At 43.0% G+C, this 21,708-nt stretch overlaps 1 protein-coding gene across 1 annotated transcript in view; it reads right to left on the reverse strand.

Annotated features, from left to right (window-relative positions):
• LOC126470798 (uncharacterized) overlaps positions 1-21,499 on the reverse strand; it is a 135,957-nt gene extending 114,458 nt beyond the window's left edge. The window contains exon 1 of the mRNA XM_050098809.1: positions 21,404-21,499. Within this exon, the coding sequence (XP_049954766.1) occupies positions 21,404-21,499 (96 nt within the window). The remainder of the gene's footprint in view (positions 1-21,403) is intronic.
• Positions 21,500-21,708: the final 209 nt, after the last annotated feature.

Raw genomic sequence — 21,708 nt, forward strand, 5'->3', positions numbered from 1 at the left:
TATGTGTGTTGTCCGTTGTCCTTAGCGTAAGTTAGATTAAGTTAGATTAAGTAGTGTGTAAGCCTAGGGACCGATGACCTCAGCAGTTTGGTCCCATAGAACTTACCACAAATTTCCAATTTTTCCACAAAAAGTCTAGCTGCTTTTTTATTCTTCATTCACTAGTAGTTATGCGTTGTGACACCACAGTCTGGAAAGTTCTGCTCTTCTGTTAATCTTGTGAAAAGTAATTACATTCAAGAAGAAAAATTGTAATAAGCGTCACGGGATAAAATATTTGCGTAAGTTAGGTGTACATCACGCCATAGACTTAGGCCTATCTATTACCATGCCTTGGGATAATTCTTGTCTTGTAAATTTTGTGTACGACAAGAGCCTCTGAGCTTCATCTAATCTAATGTACCACCATGTGATGTAACAAGACCCACTATTTCTGAAGAAGATTTTTTACAAATATGGAAACCTGGGTCAAGGGCTATGAAACCTTTGTTTACAACTGGTTGGCTGATTTCTCAACCTCTTCAGGTCTTGGTAACTTAAAATTCATAGACTGTATCTTTCTTTTGTGTTAGCAAACTGTCATCAGAAGCTGCAGAAAAACAATCATTCTTGTATCAAAACAATATTTTTACAAAATGAACATAATTTTCTTTGAAGGAAGGAAGGAACATTATGGTTTAACACTCACTATTGCAGTAGCAGAAGGACAGTGAAGGTATGCAGCCTTCTCATTCTTTAAGAAGCCATCTCGGCTTTCGCCTTAACTGATTTCAGAAAACCAACGAAACGTAAACATGTAAAACTGAATGCTAACACAGGGATTTGAAACCACTCTTCTCGTATACTAATTCCATCATACATGACAGTGGTTTCTAAATTAATACGAAACCTTCGAGCCATTGATTTCATATGAAAATATTTAGAAAAGATACAATGGCGTTTACATATTGTATTAACAGCTTACATGAAAATTATTCAGTTCTGTAATTGCGCAACTGTAGGTATAGTCATTAAATAAATACTATATGATCTTACTAGCTAAAGTTGATCCCCTACTCGTCACTGAAGATAAAAAATAATGCAGGAATCCTGCTTTACTGTCCTCTGAATTGTCGAATTTGGAATGGTTGCCGTTGCCTTCGTGCGAATAGTTATAAATGTGAAGTATGTAACTGTATCTTATGGCCAACTACGATGAGAGAAATTTTATGATTACGTTGTTGTGGAACAGTATAAAATGAAAGGAGGAGAAAACATTAACCTCAGCATGACCTATTACTCATAGATGGGATCAGCCTCTCATTCGAAGATGGATCGGTATCAACAGTGTCACACCAAGTTGTTAAATAAGACATTGTGTTGTAACGAAAGACCTTGACAGTACATATTGCTCAACAGGAATTGTACAATACCAACTGTTCTACACTTGGTGGAGAAAGTGAAATTTTCTGCAGCGCGTGAATCGAAACAGCGATCTTCAGGTCGTGTGCAACCACAATAGCATGCATTAACCACCTCTCCTATGGTTTCAGGGATCCACACTACGTGCTGTCATAGAGACATATACTCCATATTGGTTTTGTCCTGAAGTTAGCGCTTTCACTTTTCCTACCGTATGCGTCTTCTGCTGGTGTAAAATTTTAGGGAAACTGCTGAAAGCTTGGAATGGATACTGCAGAGATCACCTGACCTTCGTGAGAACGAGTGAAGGAAAGTAGTTTTCCAAGACCTGGCATTCTGTAACACTTAGGTTGTTCAGTGACGAGAGATTCGTCTTCAGAAATGTGTTATTGCCTAGAAAAAGGATGAAAAGTAATGGTATAAAGTACCGCCAAGAAAGAGGGCAATGAAACTGTCGGCGCTCTCGCTAAGTGTACCATCTGCCACATGACAACGATGCTCCGCGTTACACACGCACCGCGGATCTTCACCGGGAATATCGGCTAGATACCCTCTTGCAGGTATTCCAAAAACTCTCCACACGACTGTACAGAAACACGAGACACTCGCATAACCCGTTTATTCTTTCTCTGGGGAACTACGACCACAACCATAGATGGAAACATAATAGACCAAAGACACTATTAGCAAGGAACTGAACATCTGTGGTCCATAGCACGCTAACACAACAGTACTGGCGAGCCGCTGCAACACAGTTACTACTGGCACCCCAGACGCTCGAACCGCCGAAAAACAGGCAATCGCAGGAAAGCCGTACTGTACACAACGCGCAAACCAGCCACACACACCCCCTACACTGTGAGCTGATTTATGGCCGATCGCCCACTAATGTATGACGACCTCGGACTGTTACAGGGACGAAGCCGCTGCAGCAGGCCCAGGAGAATTCACAGGAGCCCAGCTGCTGGGCCCGGACTGACCCATCTACAACGAGCACCCGCAGAGGCAGAGGTAATGATGAACGATACCTCGAACTAACATAACCTCACATTGTATGCACTGTCGCAGCTAGCAAGCCACTACTGCCCTTACTACCCGCCCTACTGCCTCAGAGGTTTTTTCCCCTCTGCCCTTACAAACCGCTACCCGTCGATCGCTTTCGTCCACTTTCTGTCTCCTGATGGACCATGTCAATGAATAATCCTACCCCGACGCATGGACAACATCACAGCCCGCATCCTGTGACTCCTGATTCGAAAACTAACATGTTATACGAAGGTGCCAGTAGAACTTTTGGTTTGGTCACCACGTCGGTGTTGGCGTGGAGGGGCCCCATCCTACAAGAAGAGAACAAAGGCGTAGGAATATGTTTCCCACACAGACCTAAAGCAAGACGTGCGGCGCGGCTCTCCCCCATCGGAGATTCGAGTCCTCCCTCGGGCATGGGTGCGTGTGTTGTCCTTAGTGTAAGTTAGTATAAGTTATGTCATTCTTCAACCTCAGGAGGCGGTTTTGTGGGGCCTTATCCGGCAAAATTGGACGCATTTTACGTAAAAATCAAGTGAAAACCGTCTTCCGTCCTCCAAGAAAAACCAAGAGCCTTCTTGTTGGTAGTGTCAAGGACAACCTTGGTCAAAGTAAATCAGGGGTTCATCTATCTGATTTACCTTGCCAACGCGGTAGTGTATACATAGGGCAGACCATTCGTACCATTGAGGACCGATGACGAGAACATCAACGGCACACTAGACTGCAACAGCCCAGTAAGTCGCCAATTGCTGAGCATTGTCTGTAGGAACTCCACAGCATGGATTATGACCAAACCAAAGTCCTGACACAGACTTCCAAATACTGGGACTGTGTCATCAAAGAAGCCATAGAGATCAGAGTAAGGGAGCCACAACTAAATCGTGACAGCGGTTACATCCTTAGCAAGGCGTGGGAACCCGCGATCATCCGGATTAAGAAGAAAAAGGATATTTACCAGAGTGTACCGACTTCGGGGGAGGAGAGAAGAATAACGAGAGCGGTGCCAGCAGACAGACCCTCCTGAACGAGAAGACCTAGGACGCAGCGCCCAGACGGCGGGAGAATGGACGCTGTACCTGGACCGCGCGCGAGGCGCGGACCGCACCGACTCATAGGAAGCGCCTGAGGGAGGAGCAGGAGGGTGATTGTCCTATATATACATGGCGCCGGCCCACCGCGGGTCAGTAAATCAGCGCACCTGACGATGGCAACGTGGTCGATTGCCGAAATTTTGTGTCCTATGCACATTCATACCACGCTGTTCACCCGAGATTTATTTCGTCATAGTTTAAGTTAGATTAAGTAGTGTGTGAGCCTAGTGACCAATGACCTCAGCAGTTTCGTCCCATAGGAACGTACAACAAATTTCCAAATTTTCCAAGACGTGCGGCAGTAGATCGGAGCCTTGTGGAACAATGGGTGGAGCCTATCTTACGAACAAAGAGGAAGGCATTATGCAACTATATTACCACGTGTTATGTGCCACAGAAAGGTTACTATGTTCCACTTCCCCATTAACTAAGGACAGTTCTGACTGCACTTCTGGAGGCTACAACTGATTGATTCTCCTTTATTTGTTTGCGGTACGGAGGAGGACATAGATCACATCGTTACCGGCTGCCCGCTGCTATACCACGCGACAAACGAATTGCTGCAGTGTCTGACGCTTAGTGGACAACAGCTTCCTACCAGTGTGAAGTCGCTACGTGCATAGTATGATGTATCATTGTATATATATATATATATATATATATATATATATATATATATATATATATATACATATATATATCACTTTTTGCGTGTGTGTGTGTGTGTGTGTGTGTGTGTGTGTGTGTGTGTGTGTGTGTGTGTGTGTGTGCATATGTGATAAATGTGACTGGCTGAGTGGATAATGTCGAAGGATACAGTAAATTAAAAAACAAAAAAAGAAACTGCTTCTAAGGGCCACGAATGGAAGAAATCTATTTATTGAGATAACATCGGAAAGGTGTAGTGCATTAACAGAAGAAATGGTGTACAAGACTCGAGTGACTTACTCTAGTGTATAAGTGAAGTGTTTGGCACCATTACCAAAACTGTTGGAAAAAAATGTCGAAAAATTCCGAGAGGTGCCGCTCACAGCACATAATAGTGAGTGATGTGGTTTACGAAGGAATGGTATACATTGGAGGGGTGGTATATATTTAAGATGGCAGAAGAACAACTGGTGGTTCAAATGTCTCTGAGCACTATGGGACTTAACATCTGTGGTCATCAGTCCCCTAGAATTTAGAACTACTTAAACCTAACTAACCTAGGGACATCACACACATCCATGCCCGAGGCAGGATTCGAACCTGCGACCGTAGCAGTCTCGCGATTCCGGACTGACGCGCCTAGAACCGCTTGACCACCGCGGCCGGCAAGAACAATTGTGAAAGATGTAAATATAATACCAGTTTCTATGAGTGCAGAGCTACAATGTTGAAGTGTTATGTATATATGTAACCTATAAATTACGAAGACCATACAAATTACTTACTGTATCAGGTTTTCGGCGAAAACCACACTACACTTAATCTGGAGAGATCCGCTTCAGATGTACTGATATTTATTTAAACCACGACCGGTTTCGAGATCTTAAAATCTCATCTTGAGGTGTATAAAATTATATTTGGTAATACATAGCTTGCTGTCGGGGAAGTCAGTACAAGAGTTCCAGATAGTGCATGTTGGTGGGAACTGTACGCCTCTGGGCGGCCGCGCTATTGACAGTAGTGATTGGCGTTCCCTGCCGCGTGGCTACTCAGTGGCCGACAGTTTCCGCCAACATGCTGTGATTAGAACACACACACTGGACAGCCGGACCTCATGTTATGTATTACAAAATACTATAATTTATTACACCTTAAAATGGGATTTTAAAATCTCGACAAAGGTAGTGGTTTAAATAAATATCAGTACAACTGAAGCGGATCTCTCTAAATTAATTAGCACGCCTCTCAGTTGGGGATGTCCTACATACCAAATCTTGCGAAAACCATTAGAACAGTTTATCACTCTTTCAAACAGATTTGCAAAAATCTCCCAAACGACTTCCTTGCTATTTGTAACTCCCCACGCGACATCACATGTGTCTCTTCTGAGGGCACTTCCATGCGGCTGACTATGCTCACAATGCTCGTAACCAATTAATCTACTGTTTCACTGCAGGTCTCTTTCAACCACTCTACGGTACTAATAATCAGAGGTTTTTATGGTCAGTGAATGTGCGGCCATTTCGTCAGTCACATTTATAGGATGTGCTACCTTACATGTAATATGTGAAAATACAACTTAATGTTAACTATTTGTAGGTAAAGGATACTCTTCCAGAAAGTGTGACAATCATTTTTCAGGAGGTCTTCAAGTGAGCTGTGTGTGACGAGTCGGTAAGACGACAGGCACTACGAACAGAATATCGTTTACATTGCACCCCATATTTGCAGACAAATAATGTAGAAAATTTTCTTTCACTACAATGCATGACATTTAAAAGTGCGCCGCCCGGGGTGGCCGAGAGGTTCTAGGTGCTACGATCTGGAGCCGTGCGACTGCTACGGTCGCAGGTTCGAATCCTGCCTGGGGCATGGATGTGTGTGATGCCCTTCGGTTAGTTAGGTTTAAGTAGTTCTAAGTTCTAGGGGACTGATGACCTCAGAAGCTAAGTCCCATAGTGATCAGAGCCATTTGAACCATTTTTTTAAAAATGCAGCTAGTATGAGTTAGGGGCGTTGTTTGTCCCATGAAGTGCAAAACTCGCTTCACCATTGAACAGTACGGACGTCCTTAATCATCTGTCAACAACTCCCTGTCGTCAAAATTCAAGTGGTTATGAGACTATTGTACCCGCTGGTAATAAGAATAATACTCGCCACATTTACATAGTGTTCGCGCTCCATTTCTTTGTGGAACGACAAGATGCGTTGAAATCAATCAAGCGCTTTCCACAGAGTTGCCTTTTAGTTTCTGTATAATGACTTTCATTACATCCTAATTTTTTTGAGTACACTGTCATACGAATGTCTGCACTATAAAAACTGTACCGGTCGTACAACGTGCACTGGAGTGAACAGTTTTTAATCCAGTATTCTGCATTATGCCTATGCAATTCTTCGCAAGAAGATGGTTCAAATGGCTCTAAGCACTATGGGGCTTAACATCTGAGGTCATCAGTCCCCTGGACTTAGAATTACTTAAACCTAACTAACCTAAGGACACTCATGCCCGAGGGAGGATTCGAACCTGCGACCGTAGCAGCAGCGCGGTTCCGGACTGAAGCGCCTAGAACCGCTCGGCGACAGCGACCAGCTTTCTTCGCAAGCGGCGAGACCATTTCCAATTGAAACTAGTGCACAATCTGAGCTCGTGCTAATATGTTTGAAACTACTTTAAATACTTGTTATTACCAGGGCGTCAGATTGAAGTTGTAGCCTGTTGGATTGAGGTTTCAAAGTGAGGTGTGTCATTCGTTTCTTTATAAGTGTAGTACGCGAGCTTCAAAATTGCACACATGAAGTTCTAGCATCTGTATCTTGCACGTTCGCTGAAAAGTGGACTCGTGCTTGTGTTACGTTTTCCTGTCTAATCGTCCACAGAAGCACATCATGAAATATCTAGCAGCGCTGGCGAAGACCGCGGCCCCTTTGAGTAGCAGCGGCAGCAGCTTATAACTGGCTTGTGGGGCTGTTTGCGCGGTGCGGTGCGGTGCGGAGCGGACGCGTGCAGCCGGGCTGCACCCGCATCGATCCCGCGGCGCTGCCTGCGCCCAGATCCGCTACTCTGCTTTATATGCTGAGCCTATCTTGAGAGCAATCCGCGGAAAACCCTGGATAAAGCCGTCACATATTCAGGAATCATGGCACTGCGAGAATGATAATTTTTTTCACAGGTCGTTGCGTGTGAACTGGCCTGGAGGGATACAGTACGCTGGACATTCCAGCACAATGTCAGGCAGTGGTACACTCTGGTTTCCTTAAATCAGGGGGAACTTCACGAACATAGCAGCAGCATTGGGGAACAGGATGAAATTGCCATAGAAGATACTATCTCATCAGAGTGGCACAAAACGTTACACGCAAAGTAGCTGGTCAGCAGTCGTCGAGGGTTAGAACTTAAACAGTTGCAACTACTTCTGTAGAACGAAAATAGAGAAATGTCTTAAAAATGTACTGTTCTTGAAACGTACAAGGGCCTTTGAATAAGTAATGCAACACTTTTTTTTCTGAAAACGGGTTTGTGTTATTCAGTATTCCAATACACCCTATTATTACCCACTCTTTTTGCTATTAAACCCTATTTTTCAACATAATCTCCGTTGAATGCGACGACCTGACGCCACCTTACTGGGAGGGCCTGTATGCCCGTATGGTACCACTCTATTGGTCGACATCGGAGCTAATATCCTGCTGCATCAATAAGCTCCTCATTATCCACGTACTGCTTGTAACGCGCAAGCAGTTCCGCGCAATTGGTCCTTCGTTGTTTTTGTACTCTTCTCTTTGGCGGTGACGAACCCAGTAGTACGTCTACTGCTGGACGAGTGTGTCAGTAATCTCAAAAAATATGTCCAATTAGGAAGCGAGTTGTTTGATGGTGATACGGCGATCACTTTGAATGAGAGTGTCCGCACGTTCCAACATTGCAGGAGTCACAGCTGTGTGCGGCCGGCCGGCACGCAGGAGATCGTACAGATTTACGCGATCTTGTTGCGATGATGACACACACCTCGCCCAACGGCTCACCGCGCTTCCGTTCACTACCAGATCTCCCTAGACATTCTGCAAGCATCTATGAATATCTCCGACGCTCTGGTTTTCCACCAAAAGAAATTCAATGACATCTCTCTTCTTTGAACGCACTTCAGTTACAGATGCCATTTTGAAGGCTACGTATTGCGCCGCCACCAATCAGAGCTTCATGAAACTATAGAGGCTGAAGCGTTTCACAACAAATTCCTCATTTTTCAACCAAAATTGTCCGAGAGAAAAATGTGTTGCATTACTTACTGAACGCCCCTCGTAAAAGCCAAATGGTCTTCTTGGCTGCGATATCCCGAAAGGTGTGTCCAGCTACTTGCTAGAAAAGGAGATGTTCTACCTCGCACATTGCCCCCTCGTGGACATGTGAGAGTTGTATCGTATGTGTATTTGTAGAGTATAGGTGAGTGTTATGTGATGATGATGATGATGATGATGATGATGATGATGATGAAACAAAGGAAGAGGATGAAACCCGGTGCCGGCACATGGCCCATTCCTCTCGAATAGCACCAAAGGGGCCGTTGAGCTTTAGGTCCCCTCTGAAGGACGGTCCACCTTCAACAGTGTCACACACAAAGACTGGTGATCAGGTACTTAAGGACACCAGCTTTTCTCCCTTTGCCCGTCATCCACGACCAGGAGTCGAACCGGTGTACACCCGAGTCGAGCATCACCGCACAGACGTGCGTTAGCGATCTCAACTACGGAGGCGATGTGGAAGTCGTAAACATCCCCATTAGCGCCAGTTGTGTGGACTCTTAAAATGGATTGGTCAGCTGTCCGACGAATCTCTGTAACAGTCCTTAGGCGAACGCTAAGAGCCGGCCGTTGTGGCCGTGCGGTTCTAGGCGCTTGAGTCTGGAGCCGCGTGACCGCTACGGTCGCAGGTTCGAATCCTGCCTCGGGCATGGATGTGTGTGATGTCCTTAGGTTAGTTAGTTTTAAGTAGTTCTAAGTTCTAGGGGACTGATGACCACAGATGTTAAGTCCCATAGTGCTCAGAGCCATTTTCGAACGCTAAGAAATGCTTCCCTCATTTTAGGAATCAAGTCCAAGTCAGAAGAGAATAAGTCTAGAGAGAATAGTGGACGGTATAGCACTTCTCAGGACCCAGCGATAGAACAAATTAGTCACAGCTCGTGCTGTATACAACGGAGGATTGCTCTATAAAATAATGGACCGGTTCTGGAAAAAGTGTCGACGCTTATTTCTCAAAGCTGGTTGTCGGTCATGACCCAAAACTGAAAAGTAATACAGCGAATGGACGGTCTGCCGTTTCAGAACGTTGATACGTTAGGATAGCACCAACACTGTCATACACGAGAATCATTACAAATGTCACGTTCTTGGGATTGTGACGAACATTCAATTGTCGTGGAGACCTATAAGGACGTCAGTCGTTTGACAGGGGTTTCGGGTGTGGCTCGTACCGGTTTCATTCAGAGTAATGATACCGTGTAACAAAGCCTCACCTTCACGTTCACAGCGTTCCATGTGGGTACGAGTTTTGCTATTCTCAGATGATCTTTCAGAATGTCGTATATACAAATCCTGCCTATAGAGTCAGTCCATGAATCGTTTGACATCTGTCACCGTACAGTAACGCAGTAAGAACAGAACTACTTCTTCACTGACATGGGAACAACATGGTAGACGAATCCTCCTACGTTTTGGCATCCTTCGTTGAAATATTTTACTCACCATGCCACTCTACCATAAGGCAATGCACTTCCCCGCATGCGCCTAAAATACCTTGATGGCATTGTTGTGGTGTACGTCCTCTAACACATTCAGCTTTATCCAATAGTTTTTCTTGTTCGAAGAACTTCGATAGACCACCACATTAGTCTACACGAAACTCTGTTCTTATCGCAAGAGCGCATGCGCATGACGTGGAAAGGGAGATCCTATTTGCGATGAGTGGTATAAGCACGTTTATTTGATGCCGTTGCGTTACGTCTTTACGACAATGTTGCCACTATTAAAGTTGCAACAGTCGTACGTGAGTATTTGTAGATAACAGTTGATTACATTTAACAGCAGGGTGTCAGATGGTGTTACTAGAGTGAAAAGAGACAAATAAATTAGTTCTCTTGGTGAAATGACATCGTAGCATCATTTAGCAGACGAAATGCAATGGACAGCCCGTAGTTACTCACGTCATACTAAAATAGAAATGGTTAGTTGGTTAAATGTTTGACGTATTGTCATAGACTGTGCAGCATCCGGCGAAGTACAGGCAAGGTCTAAGTTGTGCTCAAAAAATGATTTTTGAGCTGTTTTTAATTTGATCTTTGCACATTATACATTTGGACTGCAAGACATGATGTTCATATCTAACGTATTTCTCAATCTAAAACCTAAAGCATTCGAAGGATATATTTTCAACACTACCTATTCAGTATACACGTACACACATTTCTACAGTTTAATCCATCGTGCCTACAGCACGCAGACACTAATGGTACAATTAAAATCGGCACTCATGACCGAAGTGGAAGCCGAACCCACTATCACTGCTCTACGAAGATGAAGCACGGAACACGGTGACATTTTGTGTTATGCACTATATGATTCTAGACTGCAGCCTCAGCCCCAAAAATGATCTTGCCTTGCTGCTGCAACCAGAATGATGATCTCAGGGAGTATTCTCCGATGAAAAAAATTAGGAAATTTTATGTGTTTGAAACCAACAGACAAGTGTGACCTACACACCTTCGGTCACAGAAGAGATAATGAGTCCTAGCTTACTTAAGCGACAAGAGTTATAGTTAGATCAATTAAATGAAGCGCTGTGAGTTGCCAGTTTATAAAAAGTCTCTTTTGCATTCAAGCGACGGTCTGTTTTGGCAAGTATGCCCATCATAAGACCACTACATTCACCTCTTATAGAGTACTTGGCAAAGTAAGTCGTATCGACATGTTGTGTGCTGCTGTACTGTGTGAGAACAGTCTGTAATGAAATGAAATTTCGTGTGTGGCTAAGGTCTCCCGCCGGATAGACCGGTCGCCTCGTGCAGGTCTTTAGGGTTGACGCCACTTCGACGACCTGTGTGCCGATGAGGTATGATGATGAGGACAACATTACACCCAGTCCCCAAGCGGAGAAAATTTCGGACCCATCCGAATCGAACCCAGGCCCCTCTCATGGCCTTCTGCCGCGGTGACCACTCAGCTATGGAGGCGGACAGTTCTGTGATTACATCACCTTTCCTCGATATGAGTGGATGATTTTATTAGAAATTCAATTTATGTTGGTCACTTGAATTTCATACATGGCGGACAAGGAGAGTTAATGGAATCCATTAGACGAAATCCGCAACCTGCTATCATCCATTACAAAATTAGCGGAAGGAATGTCTGCGTAAAAGCGAACGTCTGAGTATCGGATGATGTGTCTGCAGATTAGCACAAAGATCCGAGTCTATTAATACGAATCAGTGATTGCTTCGTTCTGAAGAGCTGAGAATCTTGCGCAACTGGCGATGATTTCATCCTTAGGATTACAGCGTCAGAATGCACAAGGCTCAGCTCACCTACCAGCAAATATCGCACTATCATGATCTCACAATCTGAATTTTGTATAACATATCAATCATACTCTTGGACGGAAGAGCTCCTCTCCAGACCTTTGACGCTCTGAGAGCAGTTGAACAAGAAGAATAGCATGTACCTCCTGCTGATGTCAGACATCGTCATTAACGACACCATTCATCACTGGTTGAGCTGAAAGCAAAGTTTCGACTTCTTGTGCCATATCAAAGGTCACACATACATATGTTACATAGGAAGAAAGATTAGTTTTTTACGCCCCATGGTAGATGTGGTAATTAAAGACGGATACTTTTAAAGGATATTCTAACTGAGGAAATTAATTCTCTGTCCGGGACTACTTTTCTCGACATCACTCTATGCAATATACTGCGTTTCACATTTACAATTAATCATTTTTCGTATTCAGTATACCACGTTATGAATCTTCTTTCTTTTGCAATTTTTCCTTGATTTATGGAAACACTGTACGCATCTAGAAATTATTATTGAAGAAATTTTCTATTTAAGCCTCATTTTTATGTCAGACTCTTTTATACATTATTCACTGTTTCTACAGGACACCAGTATGGAGTTTTGCACGTCGTATACATTCGAACAAATGAATATGGTAGCTTCACTCATTCTCCCTCCGCACGATTTGCTAAGAATTGCTTCTATAGGAAGGTCACACTTATTGTTTACAGAGTATTCTACGTCCGTTGCACCCAATATCCTTAATGTCATTCACACACATGGCTCCATTGTACGTAACTGCGTTACATTTCCGGTTAGTGTATCGAAGCACATTATGTGAGCAAAGCCGGCCGAAGTGGTCGCGTGGTTCTGGCGCTGCAGTCTGGAACCGCGAGACCGCTACGGTAGCAGGTTCGAATCCTGCCTCGGGCATGGATGTGTGTGATGTCCTTAGGTTAGTTAGGTTTAACTAGTTCTAAGTTCTAGGGGACTAATGACCTCAGCAGTTGAGTCCCATAGTGCTCAGAGCCATTTTAACCATTTTATGTGATCAAAAGTATCGGACACCTGGCTGAAAATGACCTACAAGTTCGTGGCGCTCTCCATCGGTAATGCTGGAAATCAATATGGTATTGGTCCACCCTGAGCGTTGATGACAGCTTCCACTCTCGCAGGCATCGTTCAATCAGATGCTGAAAGGTTTCTTGTGGAATGGCAGCTCATTCATCACGGAGTGCTGCACTGAGGAGTGGTATCGATGTCGGTCGGTGAGGCCTGTCACGAAGTCGGCGTTCCAAAACATCCCAAAGGTGCTCTATAGGATTCAGGCCGGGACTGTGTGCCGGACAGTCCATTACAGGGATGCTATTGTCGTGTAACCACTCCGCCACAGGCCGTGCATTATGAAGAGGTGTTCGATCATGTTGAAAGATGCAATCGCCATCCCCGAATTGCTCTTCAGCTGTGGGAAGCAAGAAGGTACTTAAAACATCAATGTAGGCCTGTGCTGTGATAGTGTCACGCAAAACAAAAAGGGGTGCAAGCTCCCTCCATGAAAAACACGACCACACCATAACAACACCGCGTCCGAATTTTACTCTTGGCACTACACACTCTGTCAGATGACGTTCACCGGGCATTCGCCATACCCACACCCTGCTATTGGATCGCCACATTATGTCCCGTGATTCGTCACTCCCCACAACGTTTTCCCACTGTTCAATCATCCAATGTTTAACTTCCTTACACCAAGCGAGGCGTCGTTTGGCATTTACTGACGTGATGTGTGGCTTATGAGCAGCCGCTCGACCATGAAATCCAAGTTTTCTCTTCTCCCGCCTAACTGTCATAGTACTTGCAGTGGATCCTGATGCAGTTTGGAATTCCTGTGTGATGGTCTGAATAGATGTCTGCCTATTACACATTACGACCCTCTTCAACTGTCGCCGGTCTCTGTCAGTCAACAGTTGGGGTTGGCCTGTACATGTTCCTTCATGTTTCCACTTCATTATTACATCGGAAACAGTGGGCCTGGGGATGATGTCACGTACGGACGTATGACACAAGTGACAACCAATCATCTGACCACGTTCTGAGTCCGTGAGATCCGCGGAGCGCCCCATTCTCTCACGATGTTTAATGACTACTGAGGTCGCTGATATGGAGTACCTGGCAGTAGGTGGCAGCACATGCACCTAATATGAAAAACGTATGTTTTTGGGGGTGTCCGGATACTTTTGATAACATGCCCCGGACGAGGAATTAACATTCGAGCATTTGATAATTGACACTCCCGTACATAAAAAACCCGTAAACTCCATCCTAAGATAACACTACATTCAAATTCTTCAACTGTTAGTAATCTGTGATCCTAGTCATCTGAAGAATCTTGTCCGACTGCAGACCAGTCATCGGTGGTCCTTCTCAACAAGACTGCGTACATGTGGAGCTCATGTTTATTCTTCTGATTAAAGGAAACTCGGTACTACAATATAATGTGTTTTAAGGGAGTGTGTGAAAAGTAGTAACACTTAGGTATAACCATAATGTGAAGGCCAGACTGAGACCGTTAACACACGTAAAAAGTCTGAGGGATGGTTGTGATGTTTTCCTTCATGTATAAAACATGAGTCAAACATTACAGAAGAGGATTCATAGTGCTGTGTCGACAAGGCAACAATACAGACGTTCTGCGCTCTCTTGACGAAGTGCGATGCCGTCAAAAGTGATACGTCACATCATGAAGTAAAAGTCATTCCGACATTCATCAGTGGTCGTTGTGCCCTATAAGCAGAATTTCGTTTTGCTGACCTGGTGATGATCTTAGTGGAAGTGTTTTTCCGCTGCTCTCCTGCGATATGTTATTAAGTTTTAAGAGTGTGTATACGTCATGTGAGTGACCGAGAGTACGTGTACAATTCAGTATTGCTCTTATGTTCTAGTAGATGAGTGCGGAAAGAAAGCGGGCTTTACGGTGAAACGTCACCGCTCCACATGACACTGCGGACGTCTGGCACTCAAAGAATGATGCTTAGTATAGTCTGCTGACAGAGAATTCTATAGCTATTCGTAACCGCCCCTTCCCTTGGTGATAAACATTTCTTCAACCAAGAGTATTCGAAATGGATACCTACTGGTCAATAGCTATCGTTCTACCTTCCTGTTATATAAATGCTGCCGCCTTTTCCCCCCCGAAGTAACCTGTAGGTTAAACAGTTGAATCATATTCATCCCTTCTGTTGTTCCATCTTGTCTGTATAGCTTCTTTCCTCTTCATTACATACCGCACACGCTATAAGTTTGTTTATCTGTATTATGAGGAACGAGGTTATCACTGTGTGTACGAGAATAATGAAATTAATAACAATCTCGTACTCTTTGTTCCTTCGTTGGATCCCGCACCTCAATTTCTACGCCAGACAGAACGTAGAAGTAAAAATTATTTTATCAATTTTGGTTGGTGAACGTCGCAGCTGTTTTCGTAAATTGCACTGTAGGAAATACTGCAACCAGCCACATGTTTTCTTGAACTGATTTTATTATACCATTACTAGTTTCGGGCCTGAGCCCATCGTCATATGGTAGCGTTGATTCCTTACCAAGTTTTACATCTGTGTCCTAAAATATAACAAAATTTATGTGATGCATAATTTACAAAAGATTTTACATTTGCGTCCTCTATACATATAAGTGTAAAACTACGTAATCACAAAAATCTTGTAAAATCTCTCGTAAACTATGTATCACAAAAATTTTGTCATATTTTAGGACACAAGTGTAAAACTTGCAAAGAAGTCAACACTACCATCTGAAGATGGGCTCAGGCATGGAACTAGTAATGGTATAATAAAGTCATTTAAACAAAACTTGTGTCTGGGTGCAGTATTTCCTATGGTGTAATTTAATAGAAGTAAACATTCATATGGGGGAAAAAATTGTCTTTGCTTTATTCACAGTAAAGCACAAGGAAAACATTTGAGCTATTTCTTTGTACACATATCTTAGAACGATGCCGAAAATTTACCTATTCATCACAGATTCGATCCATATACATTAGAAACTCGTAGCAGCGTATGTCGAAAATGGAATGTTTTCTTTAACACAGATAACTTGTTTTGGAGCAGCACAGAGAAGGACCAGAAAGAGGCAATGCTTTCTAGTTTGCAGCGTTCCTTCACGAATAAATTTGCTGATATACTTTATCAGTAGAACAGTGCATGATGCATACTAATATCGACAGCAGCATTTGCTATGTTTGCTGAGAATTTAAATCCACTGATACAAAGCCTCATGATGATGTTATGTACAGCTGGACATTGACCGACGTCAAGTCACTGCGATAGAAGAAGACGAAAGAAACATCAGAACATTTTGCGGTGCGAAGCGCTAGTAGAAGCTAGTGTATATGGTGAAAGTCCAGAAAGGCAACAATTCGTAAGGATGAAAAATGATTTCGCCGTATTTTAGGTAGTATGTAAACTTTATGCTAAAATTTGAAGTGGAAGTTCTTTGATTTTGATGACTTCTCATTTATTTAATGAAAAAGATTTTCCTGTCCAAAGTACACTTTTTAGAAACAAAATCTGTCAGCAGTAATCTCCAGAAACGTTCAGAGTGTGTGTGTATATTTAATCGGACGAATACTAATACATGGGAGTAGAGCCTTGTGACTAAAGTTGCGAAATCCGCTATACTTGCCAATTCCTATTCCGACAACAGCTGCGCAACCTTGGACGTACGCTGTTATTCATAAAGAGCCAAAACGCACAGGAAAAGATTCACATACGTTTCGTAATAAGAGTGCGAAATCAGCGAGTTCGCAAAACAGAGGAGTTGCTGAATGCAGGCTCGGAATGCAGCGTCGTTGAAGGAGAGCAGCAAGCATTTTAATGTTCGTGTTTCGTGATGCCGACTTTTACGAGTCAGCAATAAAAGGAGAAGCGGATGTATTTCTTTATAGGGGCCATTTTCTGTTACACCGGATGAAAGCTTGGAGCAACTTTTATGAAAATTTATGTGAAGAAAAATGCAGAGGGCAGTACCGTTGCAGATTTAGTTGTTGTTTTGCTAACGACGCATGAGTTAAACTGTTGAGGTACTTAAGTAATTACGAAGGGTACTCTTTCCCGTCTTTGAGAAAGAAATTCCACAGATTTCTTTAAAATGAGATTCTTTAATGTTACTGGCGTCTTCACTGACGAATATTGACAGTTGTCATGTATATTCTGGATGAAACAGAGACTGTGGAACATTACCAGATTGCTCTACAGGTTGTTGAATAAAAAAGAAAATATCAATACCCGATAAATTACGAAAGCTTATTAGTGTTGATGGAAATAAGTGTTTCACACAGTATAACACAGAATCAGAAGCACTCTAGATACTTGAGATAATTCTCATTTACTGTTCCGTCTCAGTTTCACAATTTTCTAATTTGATTACATGTTTCTATCACTCTAATTCATCTTCAGATCTAAGCAATTGCGTCAGCAACCCATCTTCTCTACCCAGAGCAGAGTACTCTTAAATGTTGTTGTGAGTAGACAAGACGGGTTACTGATGCAATTACATAGATCTGAAGATGATACAGAGTCATCGGAACAGGCAATGGAATTAAAATAAAAATTTGCAACTGAGACGGAACAACAGATGAGAATTGTCTTAAATATCTACTCGTATACAGTTGCTGAATTCTCTTAAGACGATTATGTTGACTATAGTTGAAAGCACTGTGTTGATCAAAATGACAGACGCGACTACACTACCATATTACCTTCGTACTTGAGAAAGTGGTAGCAACCGAGGATTTGTTTTTTCCCTTCTTAACCAGCAGTGTACATAATTTAAAGGAGGGCTTTATTTAATTGATGGCGAGGTCATTAGAGGCGGAAGACTAGCTGGAATACGTCAAGGCTGGCGTAGGGAAACTGTCATGCCCTTTTCCGAATAAACTTCCCAGCATTCACCTTAATCGATTTAGTGACACCACAGGAAAGCAGTTCTGGATGGCCAGAGAGTGGTTGGAACCCGGCTCCTCACGCGTGAGAGTCCAGTGCTTTAATCACTGTGCCACGTCACTATGTCTTAGCAGTTAGTCCAGTGATTCTGGAAGGAAAGCTTATCCGCAAAATAAATCTTCGGAATCTCTCACACTGAGATCCGAAATAGATGGGATACAGTTTAATCAGAACGTAGAGGAAGGATGGCGGAAATGTGGTACCAGAATACAGGTTGAACAAATTAGTCTCCTCGTAGTATAGAAAGACTCTTGCCTAGAAGCGAATTTGACCAGATTACTAAATATGGAAGGGGCACAAGGAAGGTTAAAATTCTCAGTAATAATGTTTCCTTATGACAGTTTGCAAGAACGTGTTGCACGCTCAAAGGCTGCCCCATGTCTTCACTCTTGCATTCCCCTGGAAAATGTTTGATTTATATATAATGTGCAAATCAAATTAGAAGATTTATTTTATGAAGATACCTCCTTCGAAATACGTAGTGACTAATCACTGACGGAAAAGAATCGCAACACCAAAAAGGAGTTTTGCGACAATGACGAAAGTTGGTAGTCCCGTTTCTATATGTGAAAGATCATGCCGATTCAAATTTCGCACAATTTACATAAGAGTGTCGCTAGCAGCGCTACTATGAAGATGCAGATGAGGTTTGCTTTAAATACACGTTGTAACGGTGGTGGGCTTTAGTTATCTTTGAGTTTGGGTGTGGTGAGTTTATTTTAGTCAATAATGTCTTTAAGGCGACAAAGACGCCTTTATCAACACCTCACTGAGTTTGAACGAGGCCTTGTAATACAGCTACGAGAAGATGGATGTTCCTTCTGCGATACTGCATAAAGACTTCGTAGTAATGCAGTTACTGGACGTGATTACTGGCAGAGTCGCAAGACGACCGGACTCCGGACGGTCACGTGGTACTACCGAGAGGGAAGATCATGTTAGGCGTAACTCTCTGGCGCATAGTACGGCATATGCAGCAGCAATCTGAACTGCATTTGGCACCACAGCCACACAACGAACTGCTAAAGCTCTATTACTGCAACGGCAGCTCCGAGCCAGACGCCCTGTAACGTGCATTTCACTGACCCCAAACCACCGCTATTCGCGACTTCAGTGGTGTCAAGCAAGAGCTCATCGGATGGTAGGAGGACGTCTGTTGTGTTTTCTGATGAAGGCTGGTTCTGCCTCGGTGCCAATGATGGCTGTAAATTTCTTAGAAGGAGGTCAGTTGAATGCCTGCAACCAACCCGTCTATGTGCTAGGCACACTGGACCGGTACCTGGAGTTATAGTCTGCCGTGTCATTTCGTATGACAGCAGAAGCACTCTCGTGGCTATCCCACGCACCCTGACGGCAAATTTGTACGTCAATCTGGTGATTTGACCTGTCTTGCTGCCATTCATGAACAGCATTCCAGGGGGTTTTCCAAAAGGATAACGTTCGCCCAGCTACCGCTGTTGAAACACAACACCCTCGATATATGTCTTGGCCTGCTCAATCACCAGATCTGTCTCCAATCGAGCACATATGGGACATCATCGGACGATAATTCCGGCGTCATCCACAAACAGCATTGACCGACCAAGTACAACAGGCATGGAATTCCATCCCACGAACTGACAGCGAGCTCTAGCACAACTCAATGTATGTACGTTTGCACGCTTGCGTTCAGCATTCTGGCGGTTACATCGGGTACTAATGTACCAGTAGTTCACGTCTGCAACAATTTACCTCGCGCTTAAATTAACCTGTGATCTTGCGATATTAATCACTTAAATTTGAGGCTTGACAAATGTACTCCCAGAATTTACTTAGTCTGCATTAATTATTTTTTGGTGTTGAGATTTTTTCCGTCAATTTATTTCTATTTTAATACTTTTTTAATATATGTTGGTCATACTTGCTCACTTTTATAGAAAATACTTTTGTAAATATCGTTACAGTAATGTGCTTACTCCTATCATAGCTGCTTCATTCACTTTAAACATATTGCTAGGAAAGAGTGTCTTACAACACACTTCATTCGCAAAAACAGATGTTAATAAATTATTTTATCTCCGTGATTTGTTGCGAATCCGTGTCGAACGTAAATTCCAAACATCGTCAGGCGATTCTGATCTCTAAAATGTGTACGTGAAACGCACTTCAGTGTGCACGAATTCCTAGCACCGTTGCGCGCGTCTGCCTAGCTGACGTCATGCTATTGTCGGTTGTGATATTTTTGGCTTCACGGTCCACTTTTGAAAGACTCGCTTACCGACGACTATCAGACCTTAACACAAAGTTTGTATGAACAGTAACCATTTCAAACAAGACAAGAGCATAAATTTGGATTTCAACTAGAACAGATTTTGAACGCATGACTATTATCCCAAATTTTAAATGCCAAATTGTGTCAAACATTGCTGCAGAATAGTCTGCGGAAGTATTATTTTCCAGTCTCTTAAAATGTTCTTTTGATCTGTAATATCATAAAATCTTCAATACTGACCTGTTATGGGAACATACCGTTCCATTTTGCAAGCAATAAATGCAGCTCGCACCAATTTCTTTCTGTTACTGGAATGTGTAGGATTCTTTTCTTTCAGTATAAGAAAACTTACACCTCTCAGGATTACAGGCTGACGTAACATTACGATTCTTTCTTTGCTTTTTCTCCATATTATAGCTGAAGGCAAGAATAATGAAGCAATTTTAACAATACATGAAAACAGTGAGTGCATTATGATATCTGACATGGGGTGTGATGTGGTTTGCCACTATGTGGCAAATGTAAGTAGCTGAAAATCGAAAATCAACCATCTGAATCATTAAGTACAAAGAAATCACAGCCAGGTATTAAAGCAATATTTATATTCTTCACCGTGAAACAAACACAATGCACCTACAAATGCTTATGTTGTAATATCTAATACTAAACATGAGATATGTCATATGTATTAAGTGTTCGAAGAAGGTTTAGAGTAGAAAGGTGAAAGATCAAGCAAGAGAAGATTTTAATATTCCGTTCGAAAGTGGTGAAAAATGAAATACGGGGACCTGTAAGTAGTGCGTGCTTCTCAGGCAAGTGTTACAGCATGTCATTAGTCACATTCTTTACATCCGAAAGCTGTAATTACACAAAAGCTAAGCATCAGATCAAGAGTTATATACAGAAAGTTTAGTACCATGTTGATTCACAGGCATAATTCCATTTGTACAACATCTTCTGGAATAATTTAGAGGTTTTGAACTCATTTGTTGCACTACTGTAAAGCCAAGGATTTACATTACAGTCGGCGGCTCGTGTCATTGATCTTCCACCAATCACTGCTCTCTGACTGACGCCTTCGCTATAAGAGTATCGAAAAGAAACTGGCAATTTTAATAACACACAAAAGAAGTGTGATGTAACGATACTGGATGCATTCGATCTCTCCTATTTCTCCGCGAACACTGAGAACTACTAAAATATTTACAATAGAAATTTCAACGGAACTGCTAATTCGAACTGTATAACAACATAGTATTGTGAATGTTCTCTACAAGTATGCTAGAAGGCAATTAATGAAACTGCTGTCTTTGAAGTATTGAGTCTAAGTTGCAGCAGACATTATACGTAGTGAAGAAGTTATCTAGTCATGCAATGAAACTGAGTCAAGAAGAATGAGAAGTGAGTAGAATTACCTTGGTCCGCACTTCGATCTTGTCGCTATAGACAAGGACTACCCGATCCTTGCCCGGGCTGGTGGCCAGGAATGGGATGCTCTGCTCGCAGGGCATGCACGGGATGGAGGGCCATGCAGCATGCACGCAGCGCCAGCACGGGGAAGACAACAACAGTGGGGCAAATCAGAACGAGGCCTCATAACACAACTGCCGTCGGGGACATACTGGCTGCTGCCCGCGGCCGCCCGCAACAAACTATACCACCTCTCATCTAACCTGCAAACCAGCACACGCACCAATGTCACCACCAGCAGACAACCAAC

Source organism: Schistocerca serialis, chromosome 3 (assembly GCF_023864345.2).
Source record: "Schistocerca serialis cubense isolate TAMUIC-IGC-003099 chromosome 3, iqSchSeri2.2, whole genome shotgun sequence".
NCBI classification, from domain to species: Eukaryota; Metazoa; Arthropoda; class Insecta; order Orthoptera; family Acrididae; genus Schistocerca; species Schistocerca serialis.